Consider the following 26,411-nt stretch of genomic DNA (forward strand, 5'->3'; position numbering starts at 1 on the left):
ACATTTGCCTTTGGATTACAAATGTCTTGCATTAATTAACCTGTGAACTGAACAAAACTTTCTTGTACACTATCGTAAAACTGTGTCACTTACCACTTAAGCTTGAAGTTTGGGGAGGGGGTTTATATATTTACACGTATATATGCTTAACACCGTTAACTCTTAATTTACCTGGTTTAAGTTACTATAGAACATAGTTACTAATAAAATAGTGTTTTGTTAACAGCAAAACCAGACTTCAGGTGTGTTCAATTGCTGCTGGTACTTTTACAGGGTTTCATATATGTAACATTACCCATAGCCCTCTATTTGTCTAAGCTCCATATACCTATCCAAAAGTCTCTTAAAAGACCCTACCGTATCCGCCTGCACCACCATTGCTGGCAGCCCATTCCACACCCTCACCACTCTGAGTAAAACAAAACTTACCCCTGACATCTCCTCTGTACCTACTCCCCAGCACCTTAAACCTGTGCCCTATTGTGGCAACCATTTCAGCTCTGGGAAGAAGCCTCTGACTATCCACATGATCAATGCTTCTCATCATCTTATACATCTCTATCAGGTCACCTCTCATCCTCTGTCGCTCCAAGGAGAAAAGGCCAAGTTCACTCAACCTATTCTCATAAGGCATGCTCCCCAATCCAGGCAACATCCTTGCAAATCTCCTCTGCACCCTTTCTATGGCTTCCACATTCTTCCTGCACTGAGGTGACCAGAACTGAGCACAGTACTCCAAGTGGGGTCTGACCAGTGTCCTATATAGCTGCAACAAACATTACTTCTCGGCTCCTAAATTAAATTAAATTCCACGATTGATGAAGGCCAATACACTGTACGACCTATACAGCTGCTTTGAGCGTCCTATGGACTCGGACCCCAAGATCCCTCTGATCCTCCACACTGCCAAGAGTCTTACCATTAATACTATATTCTGCCATCATATTTGACCTACCAAAATGAACCACTTCATACCTATCTGGGTTGAACTCCATCTGCCACTTCTCAGCCTATTAATGTCCCGCTGTAACCTCTGACAGCCCTCCACACTAACCACAACACCTCCAACCTTTGTGTCATCAGCAAACTTAATTGCATGTTTCAATGAGCATGTGACAAGGCTAATATTAAAATAAATATCTTTATCTTTCAAGTTCAGGCATTTAAAAAGTTCAGATATTTTAAAGATGTGATCACTGGCATTTGATTGCTCTGAATTTGACAATTTGCCTTGCTATATTAATGAACTTTCTATCCTTGACCTAATGGAATTTGTTCTGCTTTATCCCAGATGCTGTCTGAAAATCTGAGAGGGGAAATGAATATAAAGTTTGGTGAGGCAAAGATTTCGCTCTGTGACAGCCAATTTATTCAAGCCATTGCTAAATCTCTTGGTATCAGCTGCAAAGCGGTAGGTTTTGAAAATGAGAGCTCATGATTAGATTTCATACTTCCTTTTGAAAACACTAAGCTATTGTATTTTCTTTTTGCTAACATGTTTGGTCTCCCTCAAAGAAAACCTGAATTGGTCAAAAATATATCCATTGAAAACAATATCTGTGGCAATTGCATCCAGAATCTTGCTCTGCATCGTCCCCGACAGGACCATGCTTAATTTAGCATATTTGCTGCCACTGTTGACCAAAGAGCTTCAAGTTGCATGCTCCATGATACAGCAAGCAACCGTGGTGAGAGGGAGCAAAATTCCTACTTTGCACGGCCTTGACTGTAGACTCTCCTAACCGATCCTCTGGCGAGCAGGTTCGGGGCACTGATTCTCCTCCTCAGTGTCTGGTTCAACATGGTGGGTGCACTGTTAGCCTCTGCTGATGCTGCATAATCCACTGAGTATGTTTGTTGCTCTATTTTAGATCTTTATTATCATAAAGGATTCTGAAGATTAGTTCTATTCAAATGTGTTATCACTTTGGACAAAGCAAATTTTTCACTCGGCTTCACAAGTGATGCTGCTGTGCGTTTGCTGACGTATCTGCAAGTTTGAGCATGCCTCTGCTAGAATGATGTCAGTGGTGTCACCACTCCTTTGAGTATCTCCAGTTTTAAACACTCGACAAAACACTCCCTAATCGTTAAGGCACACTCTGAAATCTGAAGTTTTATAAAGTACCTGCATTGAATTGCCTAGTCGCGGTTTAGATAAAGCCAATGTCAGAGTGTCCTCTTAATGATAAGAACAGCAACCTGCTGTGATATGGTCCTATTTGAACTGGAGTATTCATGTGATAAATTAATTTGAATGTTTTCCAGTGATTATGGCTTGCACTTTGAACTGCAATTATGTTATCAAAGATGAAAATGTGTGCCATGAATCATTTAATGATTTGTATGATTGATCCCAGAAATTATCATTAACTGTAGAAGCGTCGTCAAAAATCGACACAAGTGTAATTACTTTTAAAGTACACTTTATTCCCAAAGCCAACAAGTAGTGACGCCACATACAAGAAAAAACCCTGCCCCCAAAACATGCGATGTAACACGTGACATACACGGCAAACTTAACCCTTTAACAGTCTGAGCGAATTCTTCTAATGAAATTCGGGAGTCCCTACAGAACTCTGTATTCTACTATAAATTGATGTCTTTATGATTTCCAAATTTGAAAAGGCTCTGATCTACGTCTAGGTTGAGATGAGTATTGTACCCTGAATTTTTAAACTGACCCATTTGTGTTCTGAATGGATTTTTTTTAAAGACTTGGGATTGTTCCTCCAATTTTACAAAAATGGATTGGGAAGGTAGAAGTGGGAGGGCATTGAGAGCCAACACTGTGCTAAAGGATTGTTTCAAATGAAAGGATATTTACTCTTTATAATATAATAACTTTTTTTTTCTTTTAAAACAATAGGAATTGGAGGCTATTCGAGATTCCCTAACCCCTTCTTTGGCTTGTGCAGCTGCAAAGACTGGTGATATAAATGCCTTGGAAGCTATAAATGACATGGTAAGGCGAGGAAATGAAGCCTGCACTTGCTAAGAATTAGAAACAAAACACAATGCTGGAAAATTTGGTAGATCAGCCAGAGTGGAGAAAACAGAAAATACAATTCCTGCTTGGAGTTCCTATTTGATTGATGTGCTGTGGATTGGCTATTAGCCTTCCTTTACAATGAGACCAAAACTCAGACCAATGGAACCTAAACTAGGTACCTGGCTGCTACACTGCCATCACAGTTGAAATTGATTTTAACATGTTGTCATGGACATGCTATTTGTCACACTTTCAATAAATGGGAAGATTTAATGGGTAGTTTTATTCGATCGCACGATAACATAATCCAACGGGTGTCAAAAGTACACTTCCTCATTGTGCTGGAATCTTCCCCCAGACAGCTACGAAACAAATATGGGATACATTGAAAGAAAAGATCAAATGCAGTGTGCAAAAAAAATGGACAAATCACTCAAATGGCAAAAAAAAGAACAAAAAACACTCAATATGAAACATCAAACCACATCCTTGAGGCAGTCTAGGAACGTTCGGTTCAGTTTAATATAGTGGTGTCATTCAATAACAGCAGGCTACAGAGCCAGTCTGCCCAGATCAAAATTGCACAAAATAGTAATTTTAAAAAGTAAGTAACCGGAAAAGCATTAACATGAACTGCATAGACCAATCCACAAACTGTGTCGATTAAACCTCGACCAAGATTCAAGACTCTGGCACCTTCCTCTGGCAGCAGTGAGACAGTGCTGAATACTCGTTCCCTTTTCGCTCTCAAGAGGCAAATGTTTATTTCGTGTGAAAAATACAAGTGAACAGAATGTTATCAGAAATATACCTAATGGTCCTTTTAGAATCTAAACTTTTCTCTAACTTTGGAAAGGAATTTCAGAAATCACACTACTAGCATCTGGTTTTAAGTTGTATTTAACTTTACAAGAAACAATTTTTCAGTTTATTGTAAATGGCATGGTGATATTTGGGTTTTTGACTCGTGGCATCACCTGGAAGGTCGTGTTTAGGGAGTATATGCTAGATATATTATTTTTAAAAATAAGCTGGTAACTCCATTTGGAACAGCTCTGCACTTCAGATTTGGATAATACACATATGGACCTTTAAAATGTGTCTGATCTTTAAAAGGCAAATTACAAGTAACTAGTTTTCCAGCTATAAACTCTTAATTTTAGTGTACAGATTGAGATAAAGAAGTATAACAATGCTAGAGCAGTGGTTTCCAAAGTAGGTAATAGTGGACCCCCCCCCCCACTGCAGGGAGGGGGGGCAAGGAAGTTCTAAGGGGATGATAGAAATAAAAGGGGGTAGGGGTGAGGGTGTTTGGTCACATGGTGGCAGCTGAGGGATTATAGGCTTAATTTCTTATTACAATCATTTGATCCTCAGTACCTCAGATTACATAATCACCTTATCTTTTGCTAACCCACTGTTGGGGTTTGATTAATGTGTGTTATAGTGGTGGGAAAACAATGTGGCACTTCAGTATTTGGCATATCATGAAAAATCTGGACTGAGGAAATTGTGATATTCACTACTGTGGTACAGTGTTGGCCACTATGGCTCCTACCCTCTTTGATTGGATTTCTCTAGCCCATAGTCCAACCGGGATATTGCTGCTCCACTTCAGGCAGAGAGTTGGCTTTTACCTGAGCTGTTATGATGTGATAACCTTCCCCTTTATTGATTACAGCACTTGATGTTGGACTTAAACAATAGGCAATTGAACATGGTCGTTAATCCGTACCTAAATTGGCAGAAGCAGACCAACTGAAAGTGTAGACAGTATAGTGTGGAGTATCTGAAATACGGATTTCTACTAGTGCCCGGCAACAAACACTAGCCAAAGTGTGTGTTGTGTGGAAGTTCTTTTCAAATGAGGCAAAGACACTGTCCGGGCTCCTTGACATTTCAAGAGAATACACTGATAAAGCAAACAAGAGCTTGGCTTATTTTCAGTTACTTGGAGAAAACATTCAGAAATAGAAAATACTTTAAAACATGTATGCCAGAACATAATAACAAAGCTGTACATTGTTCATTACCAAATCTGGAAAGCCCCATACAGTTGGACAACTGATTCTGCCAACAGTAAGGGAGGTTCGGTGCATGGTTTTGCGTAAGTCACCAGACCAAATAATTAAAGCTATTCTGCTCAGTGACAACTCTCTTCAGAGATGAATAGGTGAAATGTCTGAGAACATGGAAGAGACTGTGCAACGTGCTTGTTGTTTCTCTTGGCATTCTGTGGCATATCGGATGCTCAACCCAGCACGGATGGAAATCGTGCAAGGAGCCAGCAGGATTCGAACCCTTGACTACTCACCTCAAAGTCCAGTGTGGATACCACTACACCACCAATTGCCAACATACTTGGGATAACAGAATTTGCTCTGCAGTTGGATGAGTAATCTTTGCCAGGCAATGAATCTTTACTTCTTGACTGTTTGCTTTATAAAAGATGAAAGTGTGGTTCTAGAGTTACTTGCAAGAGCACTAGAAACAGATACAAAGAGGGAGTCGATATTTTAAGTTGAGCAATCAGGATGCCACTGTGAAAAGCTGTACCGAACATATTTTGCGGTAAATAAAATCAAGTCAGGTGCTCTCAATTCTTGACTATTTTTGTATTAAGAATAAAGAACAGTTTGAAGTCACAGCAGAAGTCAGATGGCTCTCAAAAGGAAACACACTTCAGCACTTTTTTAAACTGATAAAATTCTTTGAAGATTTAAATGTTTCATTCAGTAATCAACTCAAGAATATTAAGTATGACATTGCTAATTTGTCAGAATTATTTGCAAAGTTTAATGAAATCAGTCTTCAATTGCAAGAAAATTATGTAAATCTTATCAAAGTCAAATCAATCGTCTCCACATTTCTGTCCAAGTTAACCCTATTTGTTTAAGTGCAGTATTGGCCATCATGACCTTTTCCAATTTCCAAGCCTCTAAATTGGAAGAGAAAGAATACGAGATGATCTACTACTATGCTACCCTACCTGGATGAGCTGCATAAAGACCTGTCAGAGATTTCAGGATCTCCTCCCGACCAGATTGGGTAATAAATCCATTCCTGGACCCTTGTGATGAGGAATTAACAAGAAGGATGGAGGAAGAACTGATCTTGCTACAAAAGTATTTTAAGCTGAAACTGAGTTTTTTAAAAAAAGTCATATGAAGTTTTTTTATCGCAGAAAGAAATCTCAACACTACCCTGCACTGTTTAGAAAAGTCAAGATGTACTTTATTGCTTTTTCAACATCATATTCAGTAGAGCACTGTTTTGGTGCAGTCACTCACCTTTCAAAGCAACAAAACAGACGGTAAATTGGATCTGAGACTCTGAGTGACATTCAACCTGATGCCGAGCTGATATCACTGCATCAAACCCATCCATCTCATTGAAAGGTGAAAAAACAATGAAGGAAAACAACGAAGTAGTGAATAGTTGGACTACTGATGAAATGTATTTGTATCTTTAAATAGATTTGATTAACTTTTGCAATTATTTGTCATTGTTTTGAATTTGCAGTTCCTATTTTCTTTCCCTGTACATCATAAATCAAAATTTCTTTATAATTTTTATGTAATGGTCTGAAAGGGAGAGGGGGGCACTGGGGAAGTGATTTGGGAGCCGGGGGTGGGGGGGACGGACAGTATCCCAAAAATTTAGGAATTACAGCAGAATAGAGTTCCTCCAGCATTTTCTGTTTTACTCTGGATTTCTAGCATCTGTAGATTCTCTTCTGTTTTGATTGAGAAGTTAATAGTTGGGCCTTATTTGTGCTTAAAGGAATTGTATAATCTCTAATACGCCATCAGACATGGAGCACCACACTAGTGTTCACTCTCTAGAATCATGGGTAGAGTTGGTGGTAAGGTTGAATGCTGCTTGAACTGTATCCTGGTGCATTAGCATGTCAAAAGAATTGCCAGACTTTACAATGGAAGCATGTGGGGCAGGAAGTTTCCTATTAAAGGCTGATTATGACCTTATGTTGAACACTTTATGGTGAGAATAATAGAATTGGCAGAGGGTTTACTTCGTAGCTGATTGCTTCAATATTCAATGAACAGCGACTGAACTAAGCCTTGAGGAAACTGCAGCTCTTCCTTCATGGATAATTTACAGCTCAATTATTACATCATTCACATTTATCTGCAGAACATAAATTGTTAAATTTAGACTATTCATTTTGGAACTTCCCTCTGCCATATTTGTTTTACATTCCAGCAGCAGATGGCTTTAACTGAAAGAAGGCTTGCTTGTTATTTTAACTTTGTGCTGAAGATCTTTTGATCTACTTTCTGTTACTTGCCACCTCTCTCCAAAGGCAGGCGGGGTTACACGTTGTGGAACTTTATACCTTGAGTGTACAGTCTGTTCATCATTTGGTTCAGCTCAATCTCTGCTCTTGCCTGCTGATTAGCCGCAACTGGATGTTGAAAATCAGAAACCAAAGATTAAAAGAACTAGGATGGAAAGGGCTGTGCCAGCTTTGCCCAAATTTTCCATTTCAATATGGGGATATTGAGCAGTTTTGTATTGTCGTGGAATTGGTTATCCACTTGATGGGAATAACATTTTGCCATCTAGTCATAAATAACATTTTAAACTGAAGTATCAATGAATATCTTAAGCTAGGAAATTTGCAGCATCTGTTTCTTTTTAAACAGGGTGGGAAATTGTCCAGTGCAGATTATGATGGGCGCACTCCACTGCACGTGGCAGCTTGTGAGGGCCATCTACAAGTTGTACAGTATCTCTTGGAACATGGAGCCACAGTTTATGCTCAAGATCGTTATGGCAATACACCATTAAAGAATGCAGTGAAATTCAGGTACATAGGGCTTCATTCATTAACCTTTTGAACCTTGAAGTCCTCAACTCTTGCTTTCAAAGACCATGGGCAGGAATCCCTTTTGCCGTTTCTGAGAAATTGGACACAGAAGCTTAGAGATGCAGTCAGGAAAGACGGCTGCACCTGGGGGGGGAATTGTCTTTTGGATAAATCTTAAATGTCGATACTCTTCAGTTGAATCAGTCCTAAAGATAGCACTGCATTACTCAGCACATGGCAATTCTGGTGCCCCAGCAAATGCTGATCACTCAAACAGTTTCGTTTGGCCATTTCGCATTCCTGTTTGTGAAACTTTGGTTCCTGCTGTTTCCCTACATCACAAGCTGCATCCAAGTAGTATCTTGGCACTGAGGTGCTTTGGAACATTGAGGTATGAAAAGGCTCTTTATAAGAAGCATTTCTTTGAAGAATGAGGAGGTTTCTCCATTATCTCATTGTTTCCTTTTTGAATGATGGACATTTAATTAACTTGGAATTGGTTTATTCTTGTCACGTACTGAAGTACAAGCTCGTCTTGCGTATTGTTCATACAGATCGACGAAGGCAGTAAAACAATAGAATGCAGAATAAAGTGTAACAGCTAGAATGAAAGTGTTTAGCAAGTAGATAATGACGTGCAAGATCAAATGGTAAGTTACCTGTGAGGAATAGAAACAGGAAATATGTCTGTGAGGCCGTTGTTCTGTGCTCGGTGTCAGATGTGGGAAGTCTGGGAGACTCCCAGCCTCCCCGACGGCCACATCTGCGCCAGGTGTGTTGAGCTGCAGCTCCTTAGGGACCGCGTTAGGGAACTGGAGCTGCAGCACAATGACCTTCGTCTGGTCAGGGAAAGTGAGGAGGTGATAGAGAGGAGCTATAGGCAGGTAGTCACACCGGGGTCTGGGGAGACAGATGAGTGGGTAACAGTCAGGAGAGGGAAGGGCAAGAGTCAGATACCAGAGAGTACCCATGTGGCTGTCCCCCTTAACAATAAGTGCTCCTGTTTGAGTACTGCTGGGGGAGACAGCCTACCTGAGGGAAGCAACAGTGGCTGCACCTCTGGCACAGAGTCTGGCCCTGTGGCTCAGGAAGGTAGAGAAAGAGAAGGCAGCAGTAATAGGGGACTCTATATTTAGGGGGTCAGGCAGGTGATTCTGTGGATGCAGGAAAGAAACACGGATGGTAGTTTGCCTCCCTGGTGCCAGGTCCGGAATGTTTCTAATCACGTCCATGATATCCTGATGTGGGAAGGTGAACAGCCAGAGATCGTGGTACGTATTGGTACCAATGATATAGGTAGGAAAAAGAGGTCCTAACAACAGACTACAGGGAGTTAGGAAAGAAGTTGAGAAACAGGACCTCAAAGGTAGTAATCTCGGGATACTGCCTGCGCCATACGACAGTGAGTATAGGAATAGAGTGAGGTGGAGGATAAATGCATGGTTGAGGGATTGGAGCAGGGGGCAGGGATTCAGATTTCTGGATCATTGTGACCTGTACAAAAAGGACGGGTTGCACTTGAATCCCAGGGGGACCAATATCCTGGTGGGGAGGTTTGCTAAGGCTATTGGGGAGAGTTTTAAACTAGAATTGCTGAGGGGTGGGAATCGAACTGAAGAGACTGGGGAAGGGGTGGTTGGCTCACAAATGGAGGGAGCTTGGAGACGATGTGAGAGAGAGGATAGGCAGGTGATAGAGAAGGACTGCGCTCAGACCGATGGTTTGAGATGTGTCTATTTTAATACAAGACTAAAGCAGATGAGCTTAGAGTGTGGATCAGTACCTGAAGCTATGACGTTGTAGCCACTACAGAGACTTGGATGGCTCAGGGGCAGGAATGGTTACTTTGAGTGCCAGGCTTTAGATTTAGGATAGGGAGGGAGGCTAAAGAGGTGGGGGTGTAGCACTGTTGGTCAGAGATAGTGTAACGGCTGCAGAAAAGGAGGATGACATGGAGGGATTGTCTAATGAGTCTCTGCGTGGAAGTTAGAAACAGGAAAGGGCACAGTTTTAAGGTGCTTGGAAGTAGGTACAGAGGAGATGTCGGGTGAGTTTTTTTACGCAGATTGGTGAGTGCGTGGAATGGGCTGCCGGCAGCGGTGGTGGAGGTGGATACAATAGGGCCTTTTAAGAGAATCCTGGATAGGTACATGGAGGGTTGTGGGTAACCCTAGGTAATTTCTGAAGTAAATACATATTCGGCACAGCATTGTGGCCCAAAGGGCCTGTATTGTGCTGTAGGTTTTCTTTTACTATGTTTCTATTATTCATTTGCCCCATCAGGTGCAATTTTCCCTCCATGGAAAATGTGATCAGGTATTCTCAGAGGCAGAGAGAGAGAGTAAAGGGGAGAAATAGAAAATATTTCCCTTGTTCTTTTAATTCCATTCCATATTGGCTCTTTTTCCATCAGTCAGACACAGGCACTCAGGCAGGAACTTGATCTTCAGCCTTCAGGCATGATGTATACTGCAGAGCCAGTGATGTGGTGCAAAGTCAATAGCAGAAAAGAACACAAAACACCATTGTGCAGGACAATCTGTATTTATTAAACAGTTATAATTCTGGTCATTCCAATTCAGAATCAGGTTTATTGTCACCAGCATGTGACGTGAAATTTGTTAACTTGCAGCAGCAGTTCAAAGCAATACATAATCTAGCAGAGAGAGGAAAAATAATAAATAAAATAAAACATAATAATAAATAAACAAGTAAATCAATTGCATCTATTGAATAGATTTTAAAAAGTGCAAAAACAGAAATACTGTATGCTTTTGTTTTTTTAAATAAAAAAGAGTGAGGTAGTGTCTAAAGCTTCAAAGTCCATTTAGGAATCAGATGGCAGAGGGGAAGAAGCTGTTCCTGAATCGCTGAGTGTGTGCCTTCAGGCTTCTGTATCTCCTACAGATAACTATACTGGTAACAGTGAGAAAAGAGCATGCCCTGGGTGCTGGAGGTCCTTAATTGTCGGGCCTAAACATTGAGTTTGATCAGATTACACTCGTGTGATGTTTTTAAAAAATATCACTATAAGGCTTCCAAAAGTAGAGTTTATAGGTTTTAAAGTGCTCCAAGTACATTCTGAGTTTCTGAGAGGAACAAATGTGTGCTCATTGATAGAAGGATGAACAACTGTAGCCTTATCTCCTAGATATTTTAATTTCAAATAATTCAACACATAGAAAATACTATGCGATTTCCTTTCAGTGTGAGAACTGAATCACTCCAAGGAAATTATTCTGTTCTTTCCCTTGCACTTGCATGGGCATGATTGCAAAAGACAGATCATATTCTTTAATTTGACATGGGTCAGTATAAACTTTTTGATGATTATCATATCATGTATCATATTCATAATATCCTGTGTTACTGTCATTTGGGAGATCCTGTGCTGTGGATTCCTCAGTACAATGACATGGAGAATTGTGGTGAAGATGCAACTGGTGTGATGAATACCTGCAGGTTTAAAATGTTGACATTTACCTTTTTATTTCTGTGTTTTTTGCGATTTTGCATGCAATACAGTGTCTACGGTTCCTTGCAGGAAGGATTTCCCAATGTTAAGATCACTTTTTTTGTCTCAGTGGTTTGTTTTCTCTCAATAAAGAGCCATACAGGTAGAGTCCATAGAACGTGGTAGAGGGTCATTACTCTGACTGGAGGTCTGTCACCAGTGATATTTCCCAAGGATTAGCCCTGAGATCTCTTTGTTGATATATTTAAATGATTTGGACAAAAATCTAAGTGGGCAGACTAATAAAATTGCAAATGTAGAAATTGGCAGAGTTGTGGGTAGTGAGGAAGAAGGTTTTAAATCTTATTATTAAAGTCTGTGCACAGTATACAACTCCAGTCAGCCACAAAACAAAGACAACCATGGAAGCCGTTCAAAGAAAACAAAATAGAAAAGGACTTAGCAGGATATCGATCAGTTGGAAGTGTTGGCATAGTGTTCAATTGGGACAAGTGTGAGATGTTCTGCTTTTGGAAGTCAAGTATAAGCAGAAAGTATACATTTAATGGCATGGCTGTTCAATGCATTGATGTACAGAAGGGTCTTGAGGATGCAAAGTTGAAGCTCTCAAACAAGCGGATAGTGTGTCTTCATCGGTTGGGCTGCTGAGTATGAAACCAAAGTCGCGATGCAATTGTAAGTATATAAAATGATGAAAGGCACAGACAGATAGGGTATATGGTCAGTCTTTATCCCAGGGTGGGAATGTCAAATATCGGAAGGCATAGGTTTAAGGTGAGAGGAGTTTAAGCGATTTACAAGGCAAGTTTCTTTCTTACAGGTAGGTGCTTGGAAGAGGTGGAAGCAGACACTGCAGTAACACTTTGGCATTTTGAGGCATGACCAAGCTGTGGATTGGAAGGATGTAGACCATGTGCAGGGAGATGGGATTCACGTCAAAGGGCTCTTCCTGTGCTTTGTTTTCTGTCTATCTAACTGGTGTATATACATAGCCTTGCCCTATTATGATTATTTTGAAAAATAGTTTTTCTGATCTATTGTCAGCGCTATAGCTTGTGTCTTTATGGTAAGAGCAGGAACTGAGAACTACTTATTCCAGGAAATTCCCTGTTGGGAATGGCTCAGATCAGCCATGCTTTCATGTAATGACATGAGGTGGAATCTCTTGTGCAGAAGTATTTTTTCTGATCTAATAATCATGAACAATATGCCTGGTGGTTAGCTACCCTGACATTTTCAATTGAATACCAAAAATATTGGGGTGGGGGGGGGGGTGGGTGACTTTGGTCATTAGCAGCTAGTAGTTATTTCCTGTATGCAGGAGTTTCTGTTCCTTACAGAATAAGAAAGTGAATCCTAGATTCTTAGGTATTTAGCACCCTCTAGTGATGTCCTTAAGGATTGCTAGTTATGCAGCTCCATGACCAGTAGGAGATGGCATATGCACACTAGGGCAAACAGTAGTGAGCTCTGATCAGAAAAAAATTTTTAGTTCAGTATTTCAGTAGCAAACGAAATTCAAAACAAGTAAGTCCCCTGTCTAATTTAGTTTAGGCCTAACTTGTACATGGGTTGGGCCAAGCTTCTCCATTGCTAGCATTACAAGTCCATGTTTTCAGCCCGTAAAAATGCATGCAACAGAGTATACATTATAAAACTCTCCAATTAACTTCCCTTTCACAACAGAAATGTGTGAAATTGTGCTATAGCAGGTCTCACAGGACTGAGAACACTTTTTGTGAAGGATTAGTTCTGTTGTGTTAAATGTTTTGCCTGTCTTCTACAGACACCATGACATCATCAAGTTACTGCGGCAGACTGGAGCCCATTTCTCAAAAATGGAGGTTATAGACGTGGGAACTGATTTGTGCAGGTAAGTGTGATCTGGAATTTTGCCTGACTTGTTGACTATTTCCAGAATTTTCTATTCAGATTGGGTGACCACTTGTAAAGCAGTTAGAAGGAATGACTGAAGCTCACTGACCGCATCCTATTCTCACCCACTCTGACCTATCTTGCCTGTCTCCTGTAGAACGATAGTAGTTTAGTGGCTCACAATGCTGTTGTAGCGCCAGCAACCTTCAGTTCGATTTCTCTGCTGCCTGAAAGAAGTTTGCATAATGCCCCCCATGACCGTGTGGGCTTCCTCCGGGTATTCCGGTTTCTCCTGTCATTGCAAAGGAGTACCATTTGTGGTTCCCAAGTTGTGGGCATGTTATATTGGCTTCAGAAGCATGGTGATACTTGTGGGTACTGTTACGAACCCCGTAACTGGGTCACTTACCAGCAAAGATCGAGAGGTCCGTTGAAGTCTGATGATACTATTTTGAACAGTATTTATTAGTAAAAATACACAAAAGTAATGTCAATGCAAATATACAGATAATATACGTCGTCAATACTAAATCTAAAAGTGCGGGTATAATAATAATCAATAAGAAATAAGCTCTATCGTTGTCTTGGGGATAATGTATTGTCCGATGGAAATATAAAAGTCACTCAGTTCATGCAGGCTGCAGCCTTTGGTTGGAGAGAGAGAGAGATTTGGAGAAACTTGCCGGCTTTCCTTTTTATGATTTCGATCCGTCAGAGTCTCGTTGGTGTGGCCGTTCACTTGTGGCTTCTCCTTTAGCTAAGCCGTTCTTCTGTGATGAGCCCGCTACCCCGGCAAGGGAGGACGCACACGAGCCCTCACCGGCGTTCTCTATAAAACGCTGTCACTGGCTTTCCAGCGTTTCTCCTGGTGCGTCTAGAGGGGTTGTTCCCCTGACCCTCTTTTATCCTTACTCACGGGGTCTCAGATGTCAATCAGGTTGGGATGATGCAATCCCTCAACCAGCCCACTCTGTCATTCCCTGAGGGCTTCAATGAATAGTACAGTACTCAATACACAATTCCGTCTCCAAGAGACAATGGCCGTTATCAGGGGTTTTGGTTTCGCTGAGGCCAGGACACATTCCAAACCTTGAGGATTCTCTCTCATTTCCTGGGTCCCAGACTCGAATTAATAGCGATCTTGCGATTCTCAAAAAGGAGGGGGCTACTTTGTACCCTTCGGCCCCTCAGAGTTGTGGCACATTCGTAACAGTACCCCCACATGTCATATCCTCCACTGTGTTAATTTCATTGTACGTTTCAGTATACACGTGAAAAAGCTAATCTTTATATTGTTAGTCTTTGATATAATGACCCCCCCCCCCCCCAGTAAGCTTGAGGCACAGCACCTCCTCTTTATGTTTGGGCTCGCTGCAGTCTTCTCGGTGCAAAATCAAATTCTACAGCTTGATTTCTGTCTGTCTGATGTGTTATTGACTCAATTAGTCTTCACCCGTTAACATAGTCTAATTGGCAATGCAGACCTCACCTTTTCAGAGACGTCCTTTGTCCAATTATTTTGCCGCTCCCCCCCCCTCCCCAGGTCCCCTGCAAGTTGAAAGTAAACTTTCTCAGTTCATGTGAGGGAGTTTTGTTTGAAATGTTGTCTCTGTTACTGTTTCTACAGATGCTGTCTGACCACTGAGTGTTTTCAGCATTTCCTATTTTTATTTAACATTTTGTGATTTAGAGAACCGAATTTGTTTATTACAGAGGTATCAGTGGATGAGCTTCAGTTCATCTGTAAAACATTTTAGTCATAACTGTCAGGTGAGGATTCATTTTCTCCAACACTGGACCAGAACTAGAAAGCTAAATTCCTGGTGATTCAGTAATTTAAGTACCTGTCCGGTTCAGGGTCAGGTATTATTGATAAGCAATGTACTTTTTAAATGTTTGCTTGGAATTGCATTAATAGTTGCTCTTGAATCAGAACAGCACAAACTGGATTGCCCAAATGGCTCAGTTCCTTGTTTTATGAAATACGAGAAATAGGAAATTAAATTGCCTTCTCAAAGCAAAGTAACGAATCAAGCCCCACCAACAGTGCAGAAGGTTAAGCAGCACCTTGACCAGTTCAATTCTTCAGCGATTTGATTTTGGCCTTGACCTTGGCAGGGACGTACAATACAGACTTTCACTTCACTAAGAGTATGCATATAAATAAAGTTTGCTGATTACGTTGTTAACTCAAACAGCAAGTTGAATACTTAGTTTCATTTTCTGTCATCAAAGAAAAGCTAGCTTGCCCTTCGGTCACTGGTGGAATATAGATGGATAGAGTTGTAAATGTTAGCTCAGGGGTAGGCAAACTGAAGCACAAATGATTTTCTAGCATGCATTATTCATTAATTTGAGGCAAAACATAACTAGATGTATTTAAGTGGATAATTCCCATATTTCAAGTTTTTTTTAAATGGCGTTTACCTGGCTCACCGTCCACTCATTATTACGTGATCCGGCCTACAGAGGCAAAAAGGTTGCCGACCCCTGTGTTAGCTGTTTGTTGCCCACCTGAATATTGGGGCATTTGCAGCTGCCCTTTCAAAGGCCCTCTAGGTGGCACTCGACAGATTTCAGACAACCACCTTAACCAGCAGTTAGATGTCTGAAATCTGCTAGGTGCCACCTAGAGGGCCTCTGAAAGGGAAGCTACGAAGATGTGCAGTATCTGAAATATACAAATCCAAGCCTGGTGATCAAGTGCGAATGAGAGAAAAGAGTGCAGTTATCCTGCAGTTTGTGCCAGATGATGAGTGGGCTTGCCAGTTGCCACAGCAGAAAGATTGCTGCAGATTCTGTTGGAACGACTGTTCCCTCTCAAGAATGCTGTGACCTACTGCTGGCCCATGTTTGACAACCACCCACTCTGTGATTGACTACAAGAAAAATAAAAAGAATGTTTCAGGGTGGGGACTGCTGTATAAATAGAACAATTCAGTTATTCACTGCTTAACCTTCTGCACTGTTGGTGGAGCTTGATTTGTTACTTTGGTTTGAGAAGGCAATTTAATTTCATATTTCTCAGATTTCATAAAACAAGGAACTGGGCCATTTGGGCAATCCAGTTTGTGCTGTTTCTGTGAGCAACCACAACAAACCCATTTGCCTACTTATTTGCCCGCAGCTTACTGTCTCACATATGAACACTAAACAACCACCCCTTTCCCCGATCCATCAGCAGCCTTCTACAGCACAGCTAACGTAGTTGCCAATTAGCCCAACAATCAGCGTGCTTTTTTGGAATGTGGGTGGAATTGAGAACCTGGATGAAACTGGTGCAGTCGCAGGTTATGCATCTTTGAGTTGTCACTTCAAATCCGTAAGAGAATTTTCTTTCCAGTTCCTTCTAAGCAATGAATTTGCCTTTAAGTAACTTTGCGAGTCTTTTGGGTTCAAAATTAAATCACATTGCAATGCTAATTAGTAATGATTGAGTATAGGTGTGATAGAAACGTTTAACTTCATTTGCTTATGTCAAAAATAGGCCTGACCATTTTTGGATTTAGTTCATTATTGTTACATGGTCTGAGAAACAGTGAAAAGCTTATTCTGCATAGTGTTCATACAGATCAATTCTTTATATAGTACATTGAAGTAGAAGGTAAGACAGTAACAGAATAGAGAATAAAGTGTAAAGGTGCATAGAGAGTACAGCGCAGATAAACCAAGTGCAAGATCATAACTTGAAGAGTTGATGTCATGAGTCCATCTTACCTCACTAGGAAACCATTCAGTAGTCTCATAACAGTGGGTGTAAACTGCCCTCAAGCCTGACTGGTACATGCTTCCTGGATTTTGTATCTTGGGTCTGATAGAAGAAGGGACGAGAGAGAATGTCTGGGGTGGATAGTTTCTTTGATGCTGGCTGCTTTACCGAGGGAGTGAAGGTTGGACAGTCCATGGAGGGGGGGAGGCTGGTTTCCACAACTCTCTGTAGTGTCCTGTGGTTGAGTGCAGAGCAAGCTGATCCACTCAGACAGAGGCTTTCAATGGTACATCGATTTTAAAAAGTGATGAGGGTCCACATGGACGTGTCAAATTTCTTTAGCTCTCGAGGAAGTAGAAAATTTCTGTTGGGCCTATTGTAAAGATGGAAAAATCATGACATTCTGTAAAGATCTGACTTGTCATTCCTGAGCTGAAATCTGAATTTGTAATCTTAATTTACCATTTAAGCCTCAAAGGGGCTTTGGCTTGAATCTTTGCGTGTGCAGTCATTATTTTTCGCTTTTTTTTAAACCCCCCCCCCCCCCAGCAAAATGCTGTCCTCTGTAATTCTTGTTCAACCTGCTTTCTTCACATCTTGATATTGGCTGGTGCTGTTGTGTAGCAAGGTGGAATGCAGCTCCAGGTGCACACTTATGAAACATTTGCATTTAACTGAATTAGAGACTTTTTTTAAAAGGGGAACTTTGAGCAGTTTTAACACAGTGTGTCCGTTTGAGATGCTTTGAATAATTTTGTCCATAATTCTGCATCTTTCCACTGAAATTAATTTTGTGATTGAAAAATTGGCTGTTTGAAAATGGCAGCATTGGTTACTTTTAGTGGTTCCCAGCTTCCTGGGGAAAAGTGGGAAAGTAGAAATGAGATGATAACAATGCCAAAATGGAGCCAGTGGTCACCGCATTGAGGACAAAAATGCTCAGTTTTCTTCCTAAAGACTCTGATGGAATCACACTGTTTCCTGCTTGATTCTAAATTGATCCTTGTTTAAAACAAAAAGATTGCTTTGACTTCAGTACTCCAGAAGTTGCAATAAAGTTACTCAATGATAGGCCAGGTCATCAAAATGCTCTCAAAACCCTTGAAATAAATTGATCAAGAAAATTAATTTATCATTTATTTATCTTCTTTCTAAAGTGGTAGATCAGAATTGTGAACATGCAGGCATCACTAAACTTTGGCCCTGTTTAGGTACTGCAGCTGGTGAATTGGTTTTGGTATGGAAATTAGTGGATTTGAATGCAGTTTTGCTGTGAACATCTTGCTGACTCTGTTGGTTAGGGGTGTGGTCTGCAAAATTAAAGCCACCAAGACAATTTGAGAACAGTCTACTGCATCCAGAACTTGGGTCCTCCAGTTTCAGTACTGTGTGCCTGTGTCTTCAAGTCCTTGCCAACTTGTTCAGTGAAGCAAATGGGACTACGGGCCTTTTACATCCTACTCACAATAAAGGTCCATGATGAAATTCTGGGAAAGATGGACCATTTTCCAAAGCTTAGGAGCTGATGTTTCACACAGGCATGTATTGATAATGAAAAATGAACCACTGGAGGAACTCAGTGGGTCAGGCAGCATCTGTGGAAGCAGAGGAATGGCCAGTGTTTCAGGTTGAGACCCCACATCAGGACTGAGCATAAAAGGAAGATGGCAAGTATAAAGAGTGGAGCCTAAGCAGACGTGCTCCATCTGTACTGCCATTGTGATATACTGCTTGTAAGTCATTTCAGCTCCTCTCGCTTTACTGTGTTTGTCCTCAGCAGTCTGCACTGTTAAGATGAAGCCAGACGTAAACTGGAGCATCACTTCCTGTTTTGTGTGGTTAGTCTATACTCGTCAACTGCTGGCGCCTAACTATCTTCACCCTACTCCATCAACCCCTCTTCATCTGGATCTACCTATCGTTTAACTATTCCTACCTTCCTCTGTACCCTCACCATTTGATACTGGCCATCTCCCCTTTGTACACTCAGTCCTGAAACAAGAACTCCAGCAGATTTTTGTTCCAGGTTTCGGCATCTTCATAAAATTGCCCATTGCTTTCAATGTGCCTGTAAAGCCTTCTGATGTCTGAAGAAAAGTAATCTTCATCTTCAAACACATCAACTCAGCTCACAGTATACTGAGCATAGCACAGTGGACAGATCGAAAAATTTCCAGGCTGTTTTCAAAGCTTGCCTCAATGTGTAACATCTTCCTATAATGCTCATGAACCAGCTAGAGTTGAAAAGAGCCTGTTGTAATGTTTTCTTTTAAATTTGCCTGCTGTCTTTGAAGGAAAATACTTCTTAGATTTTGGCATGGTGTTTGATTTGTTCACTGATTTCCCCCCCCCCGCCCCCACCCCTAATATCTCAGTGTATGCATTGCGCTATCAAATTTTAGTGTCTTGATCGGGATACTTTTATTTTAAGTGGATCTCACATGGGACGTTTTATCTTTTTAGTTATATAATGAAGAACTTTTAACAGAGAACAGTACAGTGAAAATATTTATTAATGGTAATCTTAACCTTATTTTTAAGGTCACATTTACCTTTTCATAATTAATTTCCATACACAGCATTTATAATGCTTTCTTCCTGCTTCCATTTTGTCTTTGTCATCTAGTTTTTACATTGTTGACTTGAGTGATCAGGTCCAACATAATTATCAAGTAGGCAGTAGGTTGAAAGTTTAAAATATTTGAAAAGAACATTATGAGCCCAGCCTCTTGGATGTATTACTTCTGTTTTTCTATCCATGTGAGAAAAAAACGTAAAACATTGTTTGTTCTGACCAGCTTGGCTGCAAATGGCGACGTAGAAGGACTTAAGGCTTGGGAGCTTGCAGGACTGGACTTTAAGCAATCCAGCTACGATGGACAAAATCCTCTGCAAGTGGTAAGCAAAACTTTATTTGGGGAGAAACCCTAGGACAGTTGCATTAAAAATCTCAGGGCTGACATTCCTCCCGAATGAGACACACATGATGCTTCAGCATTCTTGCCTAAGCTGCTCATTAGCTTCGATTCAAAAATAGCTGTTGGCACTTTCATGATATGAATCACATTTTTCAGCTGGGTGAAGCTGAGCTGCATGAATGTTTCTGCCTTTGCCTCTAGGCTTTGGCTGCTGGGAATGAAGAGGTGGTTGCATACCTTCAGTCAGGACTCCTGCGAAACACACTGGTAAGAGTCGTGTAAAATTAGATCTTCAACTGTAATCAAAAAATCTAAATTATAATGATATTATAATAAATGTGCTGACTTCCTTTTACCTTGGGCAGTCTTTGTAGAATGTCCTGGGGAAGTGCTTGAAACAATGCACCATGTAGTAAGCATCTACAAGCTGTAGCTTCATGCATCTTTTCCCTTTGGGAATGAGGACCTCCAGCCCAAGTTCAACTTTAGAAGCCAACTAGATCAGTTTCATGCCAAGCGGTTTGTTTCTAAGAGACAGTGAAGAGGTTAAGCTGGCTAAAAACTTCAAGATGGAAAATATTTTATAAAAAGAACATGTATGGAGGTAGTGAATGAGCATAAAAATATTTCTCAAAAGATTTCTTGATCAGTTGGATCAAGGATAAAATCTCTTGCCTTCTGTTTCTTTTCATTGCTCTGTTCTTGTTGAAAGATGACCTTTTCCTCTTGTGCAAGATGCTCACTATCTTCTGCTCCTGAATGTAGTCTTAAAGAATTTCTTACTGAACTGTTTCTCTCCTTTATCACTCATAATTCATCTCCATAATGTGAATATTAAACATTATTGCTTGGTCTCAATTTCTGGTCCATAATATGGAATCATAACTTATGGATGCCTAGATCTGAAAGAATTTGTTGGTCGGGCTTTGGATTGATGGGTGACCATCTGGTGAAGTAAGGGAGTTGGGGTCTGTGCCAGATTCCCCTGTGGCCATTCTCCTTGGCAGTGAGTTTGGCTGTTTGGCTACTGTGACGCTGGCTGGTTGTGCAGCTCATCAGGGCAGGATGAAGTCGGGCAAAGCAATAGTGATAGACTTGTTAGAAAGGATATTCTGCGGCACAGAAGAGATGCCAGGGTGGTGGGTTGCCTCCCAAGTGTAGAGTTGAGGAATGCAGAAACCTGGTCAAAGTGGAAGGACTGAGGGGAAGGTAGATGTAAACAGGCGGCAGCGACAATGTAATAGATGCAATGAGATAGAGGTTTGAAGTGTTTATTTTAATGCTAGGTGAACTAAGGGTAAGGATAATTAACCTAGTGTATGGATCAGTACATAGAACAATGATGTAGCTTAGTGGAGATGTGGTTGAGAGCAAGTCTGGAATGGATGCTTAGTGTCACAGGGTTTTGATGCTTTAGAAAAGCTGGAGAATGAATTAAAAGGTGGAGCTATTGTTCTATTAATAAGGGACAGTATCACAGCTGTGCTGTAGAGGGGCATAGTGCAGGCTCATCCACTGAGTGCACTTTATATATTTTTTTAAAAAATGGAATCACTCTGGAATTTCCCTATTGACTCTCCCTTTCCCCGTCCCCCCCCATAGACACTGGGACATTGAGGAACAGATATTAAGGCAGATTAGGGAAAGTTGTGAAAACAGGGTTGTTGTCGAACAGGGGTTCCCAACCTGGGGTATAGACCCCTTGTTTAATGGCATTAGTCCACAGCATACAAAGGTTGGGAACCCCTATTGTAGACGGTCCTCCTTCAAAGAGCAGGGTTTCCCTTTGTCCTCCACTGAAACTGCCATCCCCTGTATCTCCTCCATTTCCTGGACATCCACGCTCACCCTGTCTTCCCGCTGCCTTAACATGGAGAGTTCCTCTGTCCTTACCTACTCCACCGAGCCTCCGCATCCAACACGTTCTCCACAACTTCGGCTATCTTCAAAGGCATCCTACCACCAAACATATCTTTATCTCCTCCCATAGCTTTCCCCAGGGATTGTTCTCCCTGCAATTCTCTTGTCCATTCATTTCTTATCCCTGCAAGTGGCCAAAGTGTGCACCTCCCTCACCTCTATTCAGGGCCCCTTCTATTACATCTATCCCACATCCTCTTCTATTGCCCATTCTGCTACCTTAACTCTTTCCTGGATCCCTTCCTCCTCTCTCTCCCCCCCGCCCCCACTCCCCCACCTACTATGGTCCACTCTCCTCTCCTATCAAATTCCTCCTCTCCAGCCCTTGCCTTTCCTACCCACTGGGCTTCACCTATCACCTAGCTATAATCCTCTTTCCCCCCCCCACCCACTTTTTATTCTATCACCTTTCCCCCTTTCTTTACAGTCCTGAAGAAGGGACGTGGCCTGAAATGGATGATGCCTGACCTGTTGAGTTCCTCCAGCATTTGTGTTGCTTTGAATTTCCAGCATCTGCAGAATTTCTCGTGTTTAGGGTTGTTGCAGTGGGTGTCTTCAACTTCCCTAATATAGACTGAGACCTCCTTAATACAAGAGTTTCAGATGGGGCAAAATTTGTTAGGTGCATCCAAGAGGGCTTAAGTGAATATATAAATAATCCCACAAGAGGGGCCATACTGGGCCTGATATTCTGTAATGGACGTGGCCAGTGGGAAAACATCTGGGGAATAATTTTAACATAGCTATAGTTAAGAACAAGTACGGACCTTGTGAGAGGCTATTGAAATGTATCAGGGCAAGTTACAAAAATATTAGGCAGGAAGTAAGGAGGGTTAACTGCAAATAGCTGTTTTTGGGCAAATCCATAGCTGACTAGTGGAGATCAAGGAAAAAACCCCACATAACAAAGACTGTCAAACACCCCAATGTACGATTTTAAAAAGAACAGATCGTGCAAGTAATAAAAAAGTAAACAAATAGAGTAAAACATGAACCGCAAGTCCCTGAAAGTGAGTCCACCGCCCAGAGCTGATTCAGCAGTGAGTTGAGTGAAGCTGGACAGGAGCCCAATGGCTGTAGTTTTGCACAATATTGTAGGCCATTGGGCCTGTTCCTGTACTGTATATGTTCAACCCTTACTTTCATTCTTGAGAGGAACAATAACTTTTCTCCATCTCACTTCCAGGCCTTGGGACGAAGCCAATTTATTGGTCCAAACAAAACTTAAAATTATATCATAATTAATCTAGGTGGCTGTTGGGTAGTTTTCCTTTAGATAATCTAAGCCAGTGCTTAGTGTGAGTATGCAAAATCTGCGCACAATTTTAAACTTGTTTAAGAATGAGTAGCTAGCTATTTTAACAGAATTATTTCACTTCAAATAGGTCCACCTTTGTGAAAGAGTTGTGAAATTGACTTCCATCAATGTAACTTCAAACTGAACTTTCAGGCTGAACTATGTTTGTGCTTTGTGGTTTGAAAATGTGCCCATTAACTTAATTCTTGAGTCTAATCTGATAAATCAGGAAGATGCCTAGCTTTTTAAAAAAAAAACTTCTGTTTAAGCCTCAACTTTCTTACCATTTGTGAGCAGCCTATCAAAGACAGGAAGTGCATAGTTTTCTTTATTGATACAATTACAGGATCTGTGGTATGAGCTACAGGTCAGGACAAACCTGATGAACATGATGCTTTTCAAATCTATACAGTGCCCAACCCAACTGCAGAATTGCTTAAATATTCCTAACAAGCGACCACATTCTTTATGAATATGGGCAGGGTGGTATGGGATGTCTAGGGCGCTGGTGGTGTGGCTTCCTTTCTAAATCTGGAACTCGCAAACACCACATCGTGGGTCTGTCTTTCCTTTTCAAGTGTCCTTTGTTTTTGGGAAGAAACTGCTTTAAAAACTAGCTGTAGAAGAGTTGTATGTAACTGCGGCATATATCATAAGCAAATATAAAAAATTGAGGGACTTCAAGAAAATTATTAGGTTTGAAGACACAACATTTACTAGTAAATATCTTGTGACAGAGCTTCAGTAAATGGTACCTCAAAGATAAATCCTTACTCAGTATCCATGTAGTTGCTAGATTAAACAAGCATTTAATATCCAGACACTTGGGGAAGTTTCTGACTACATTGAAACATTAACTATCTTTAGGTGAAGAAACTTTTTTTATTGATGGAAAAGTTGCCTTGATGTTTTTTTTGCAAGCTTTCTGTTTTGCTTTTTGTACTGAGTATTAAATTGTTTAATGTTTAACAAATCTAACTTAAAATTAAAAATTTTAAGTTAGACAACTTAAAAATTAAATTGTCTAATCTAGTTAGTAATTATTTGAAATATTGAGAGTGAATTGAGAAGAATGTTAAAACAGATGAAGCAAAGCAATGATGGACTATGGCAACTGGCTTGAATCTTTTTGCCTCTTTATTGACTTAGCTGCCTACAGCCCATAGCTCCATTGATACTTAAGCCATTGAAGTTTATAATGGATGTAAATTAGATTATCAAGGAGTCAAATTGAAATAACTGGTTTTGTCTTTAGAAGTTTAGAAGGTAAATGATGAAGTAATGTTGAACTTGTATATCTTGTAAACATGTTATCACCACTTCTGATGTATTATTAAAAAAAGTGGGAAGAAGGTAGTACAGATTTACTAAGATGTACTAGACCAAGGAGACTGGGTCTGAAGTATGGCAAATGGGATTATTGAATTAAATTGAACCAAAGATTACAGTACCCTAATAGAAAACTTAAAAGTAAAAGTATTGCTTTCTATAAAGGAATAGTTATTTTCTTTCACCAAGAAAATTACGTTTTCGCAAATTGTTAAGGAGTTTAGTAATAATCTGTTTACAAAGAGATAGTTGATATTCTCTGAATTGAAAATTAACTTATTTGAGGATGGAATATTAGGAAGTGGAGAAACAAACAAAAAAGCATCTCGGACTGAATGGCCTACGTAGTGTAACTTGCCTTTAAATGGGGAAATGTGGCATGGTGGATGAACCATATTGCTCAGTTTTCCACCACCGGTTTCTTAGAAGCAGATTCTTCTATCTTGAACTCTGATCATTGTTCACATCCACTCCAAACAATTTGTGGAACTGATAGTCTGGCACTTCATTTGGAAACAAGAGACTGCAGATGTTACAGTGTGGAGCTGAGCAGCAGCTGTTGATGGGTGTAAAGGAGTTGTCACAGTTGTAGGACCTTGCATGGGAACTGACAGTGAGGAGAGACGTCTGATGATGGATGAGGAGCGTGGCAAGGGTGAGTGGGCTGGTTCATAGATGCACTGAGGAGAAGGAATGGTGGGCAGAAGGTTCTAGTTTGCCAGGTGGAGGGAGGGGAGAGAAAGTGAAGACAAGCTGAAGGGTAATGAGAGGGTACGTGAAGTACTGGAATCTGATAAGGAAGGTGATAATGGGATATGGGAGAGAGCAGATACTAAGTTGATGGAGAAGATCCTGAGAGGCAGGATTTATGAACATTTGGAGGGGTATAATATGATTAGGAATAGTCAGCATGGCTTTGTCAAAGACAGGTCGTGCCTTACGAGCCTGATTGAATTTTTTGAGGATGTGACTAAACACATTGATGAAGGAAGAGCAGTAGATGTAGTGTATATGGATTTCAGCAAGGTATTTGATAAGGTACCCCATGCAAGGCTTATTGAGAAAGTAAGGAGGCATGGGATACAAGACATTGCTTTGTGGATCCAGAACTGGCTTGCCCACGAACGCAATGAGTGGTTGTAGACGGGTCATATTCTGCATGGAGGTCGGTCACCAGTGGTGTGCCTCAGGGATCTGTTCTGGGACCTGTGCTGTTCATGATTTTTATAAATGACCTGGATGAGGAAGTGGAGGGATGGGTTAGTAAATTTGCTGGTGACACAGAAGTTGGGGGTGTTGTGGATAGTGTGGAGGGCTGTCAGAGGTTACAGTGGGACATCAATAGGATGCAAAACTGGGCTGAGAAGTGGCAGATGGAGTTCAACCCAGTTAAGTGTGAAGTGGTTCACTTTGGTAGGTCAATTATTATGGCAGAATATAGTATTAATGGTAAGACTCTTGGCAGTGTGGAGGATCAGAGGGATCTTGGGGTCTGAATCCACAGGACACTCAAAATAGCTGCGCAGGTTGATTCTGTGGTTAAGAAGGCATATGGTGTATTGGCCTTCATCACTCGTGGAATTGAATTTAGGAGCCAAGAGGTAATGTTGCAGCTATATAGGACCCTGGTCAGACCCCACTTGGAGTACTGTGCTCAGTTCTGGTTGCCTCACTACAGGAAGGATGTGGAAGCCATAGAAAGGGTGCAAAGGAGATTTACAAGGATGTTGCCTGGATTGGGGAGCGTGCCTTATGAGAATAGGTTGAGTGAACTTGGCCTTTTCTCCTTGGATCGATGAAGGATGAGAGGTGACCTGGTAGAGGTGTATAAAATGATGAGAAGCATTGATCGTGTGGATAGTCAGAGCCTTTTTCCCAGGGCTGAAATGGCTAACACAAGAGGGCACAGTTTTAAGGTGCTGGGGAGTAGGTACAGAGGAGATGTCAGGGGCAAGTTTTTTACACAGAGGGTGGTCAGTGCATGGAATGGGCTGCCGGTGACGATGGTGGAGGTGGATATGATAGGGTCTTTTAAGAGACTCCTGGATAGGTAGATGAAGCTTAG

At 41.0% G+C, this 26,411-nt stretch overlaps 1 protein-coding gene across 3 annotated transcripts in view; it reads left to right on the forward strand.

The window, feature by feature from the left end:
- aspg (asparaginase homolog (S. cerevisiae)) overlaps positions 1 to 26,411 on the forward strand; it is a 68,776-nt gene that overhangs the window by 39,423 nt on the left and 2,942 nt on the right. For 2 of the 3 annotated variants that reach the window (XM_073039771.1, XM_073039770.1), the window contains exons 11-16: positions 1,292 to 1,411; positions 2,870 to 2,965; positions 7,660 to 7,823; positions 13,085 to 13,171; positions 19,681 to 19,780; positions 20,002 to 20,067. In XM_073039771.1, coding sequence (XP_072895872.1) covers positions 1,292 to 1,411; positions 2,870 to 2,965; positions 7,660 to 7,823; positions 13,085 to 13,171; positions 19,681 to 19,780; positions 20,002 to 20,067 — 633 coding nt within the window. The remainder of the gene's footprint in view (positions 1 to 1,291; positions 1,412 to 2,869; positions 2,966 to 7,659; positions 7,824 to 13,084; positions 13,172 to 19,680; positions 19,781 to 20,001; positions 20,068 to 26,411) is intronic. The other variant, XM_073039772.1, reaches the window with a different exon arrangement.

The sequence above is a fragment of the Hemitrygon akajei genome, chromosome 3, assembly GCF_048418815.1.
Source record: "Hemitrygon akajei chromosome 3, sHemAka1.3, whole genome shotgun sequence".
Lineage (NCBI taxonomy): Eukaryota > Metazoa > Chordata > Chondrichthyes > Myliobatiformes > Dasyatidae > Hemitrygon > Hemitrygon akajei.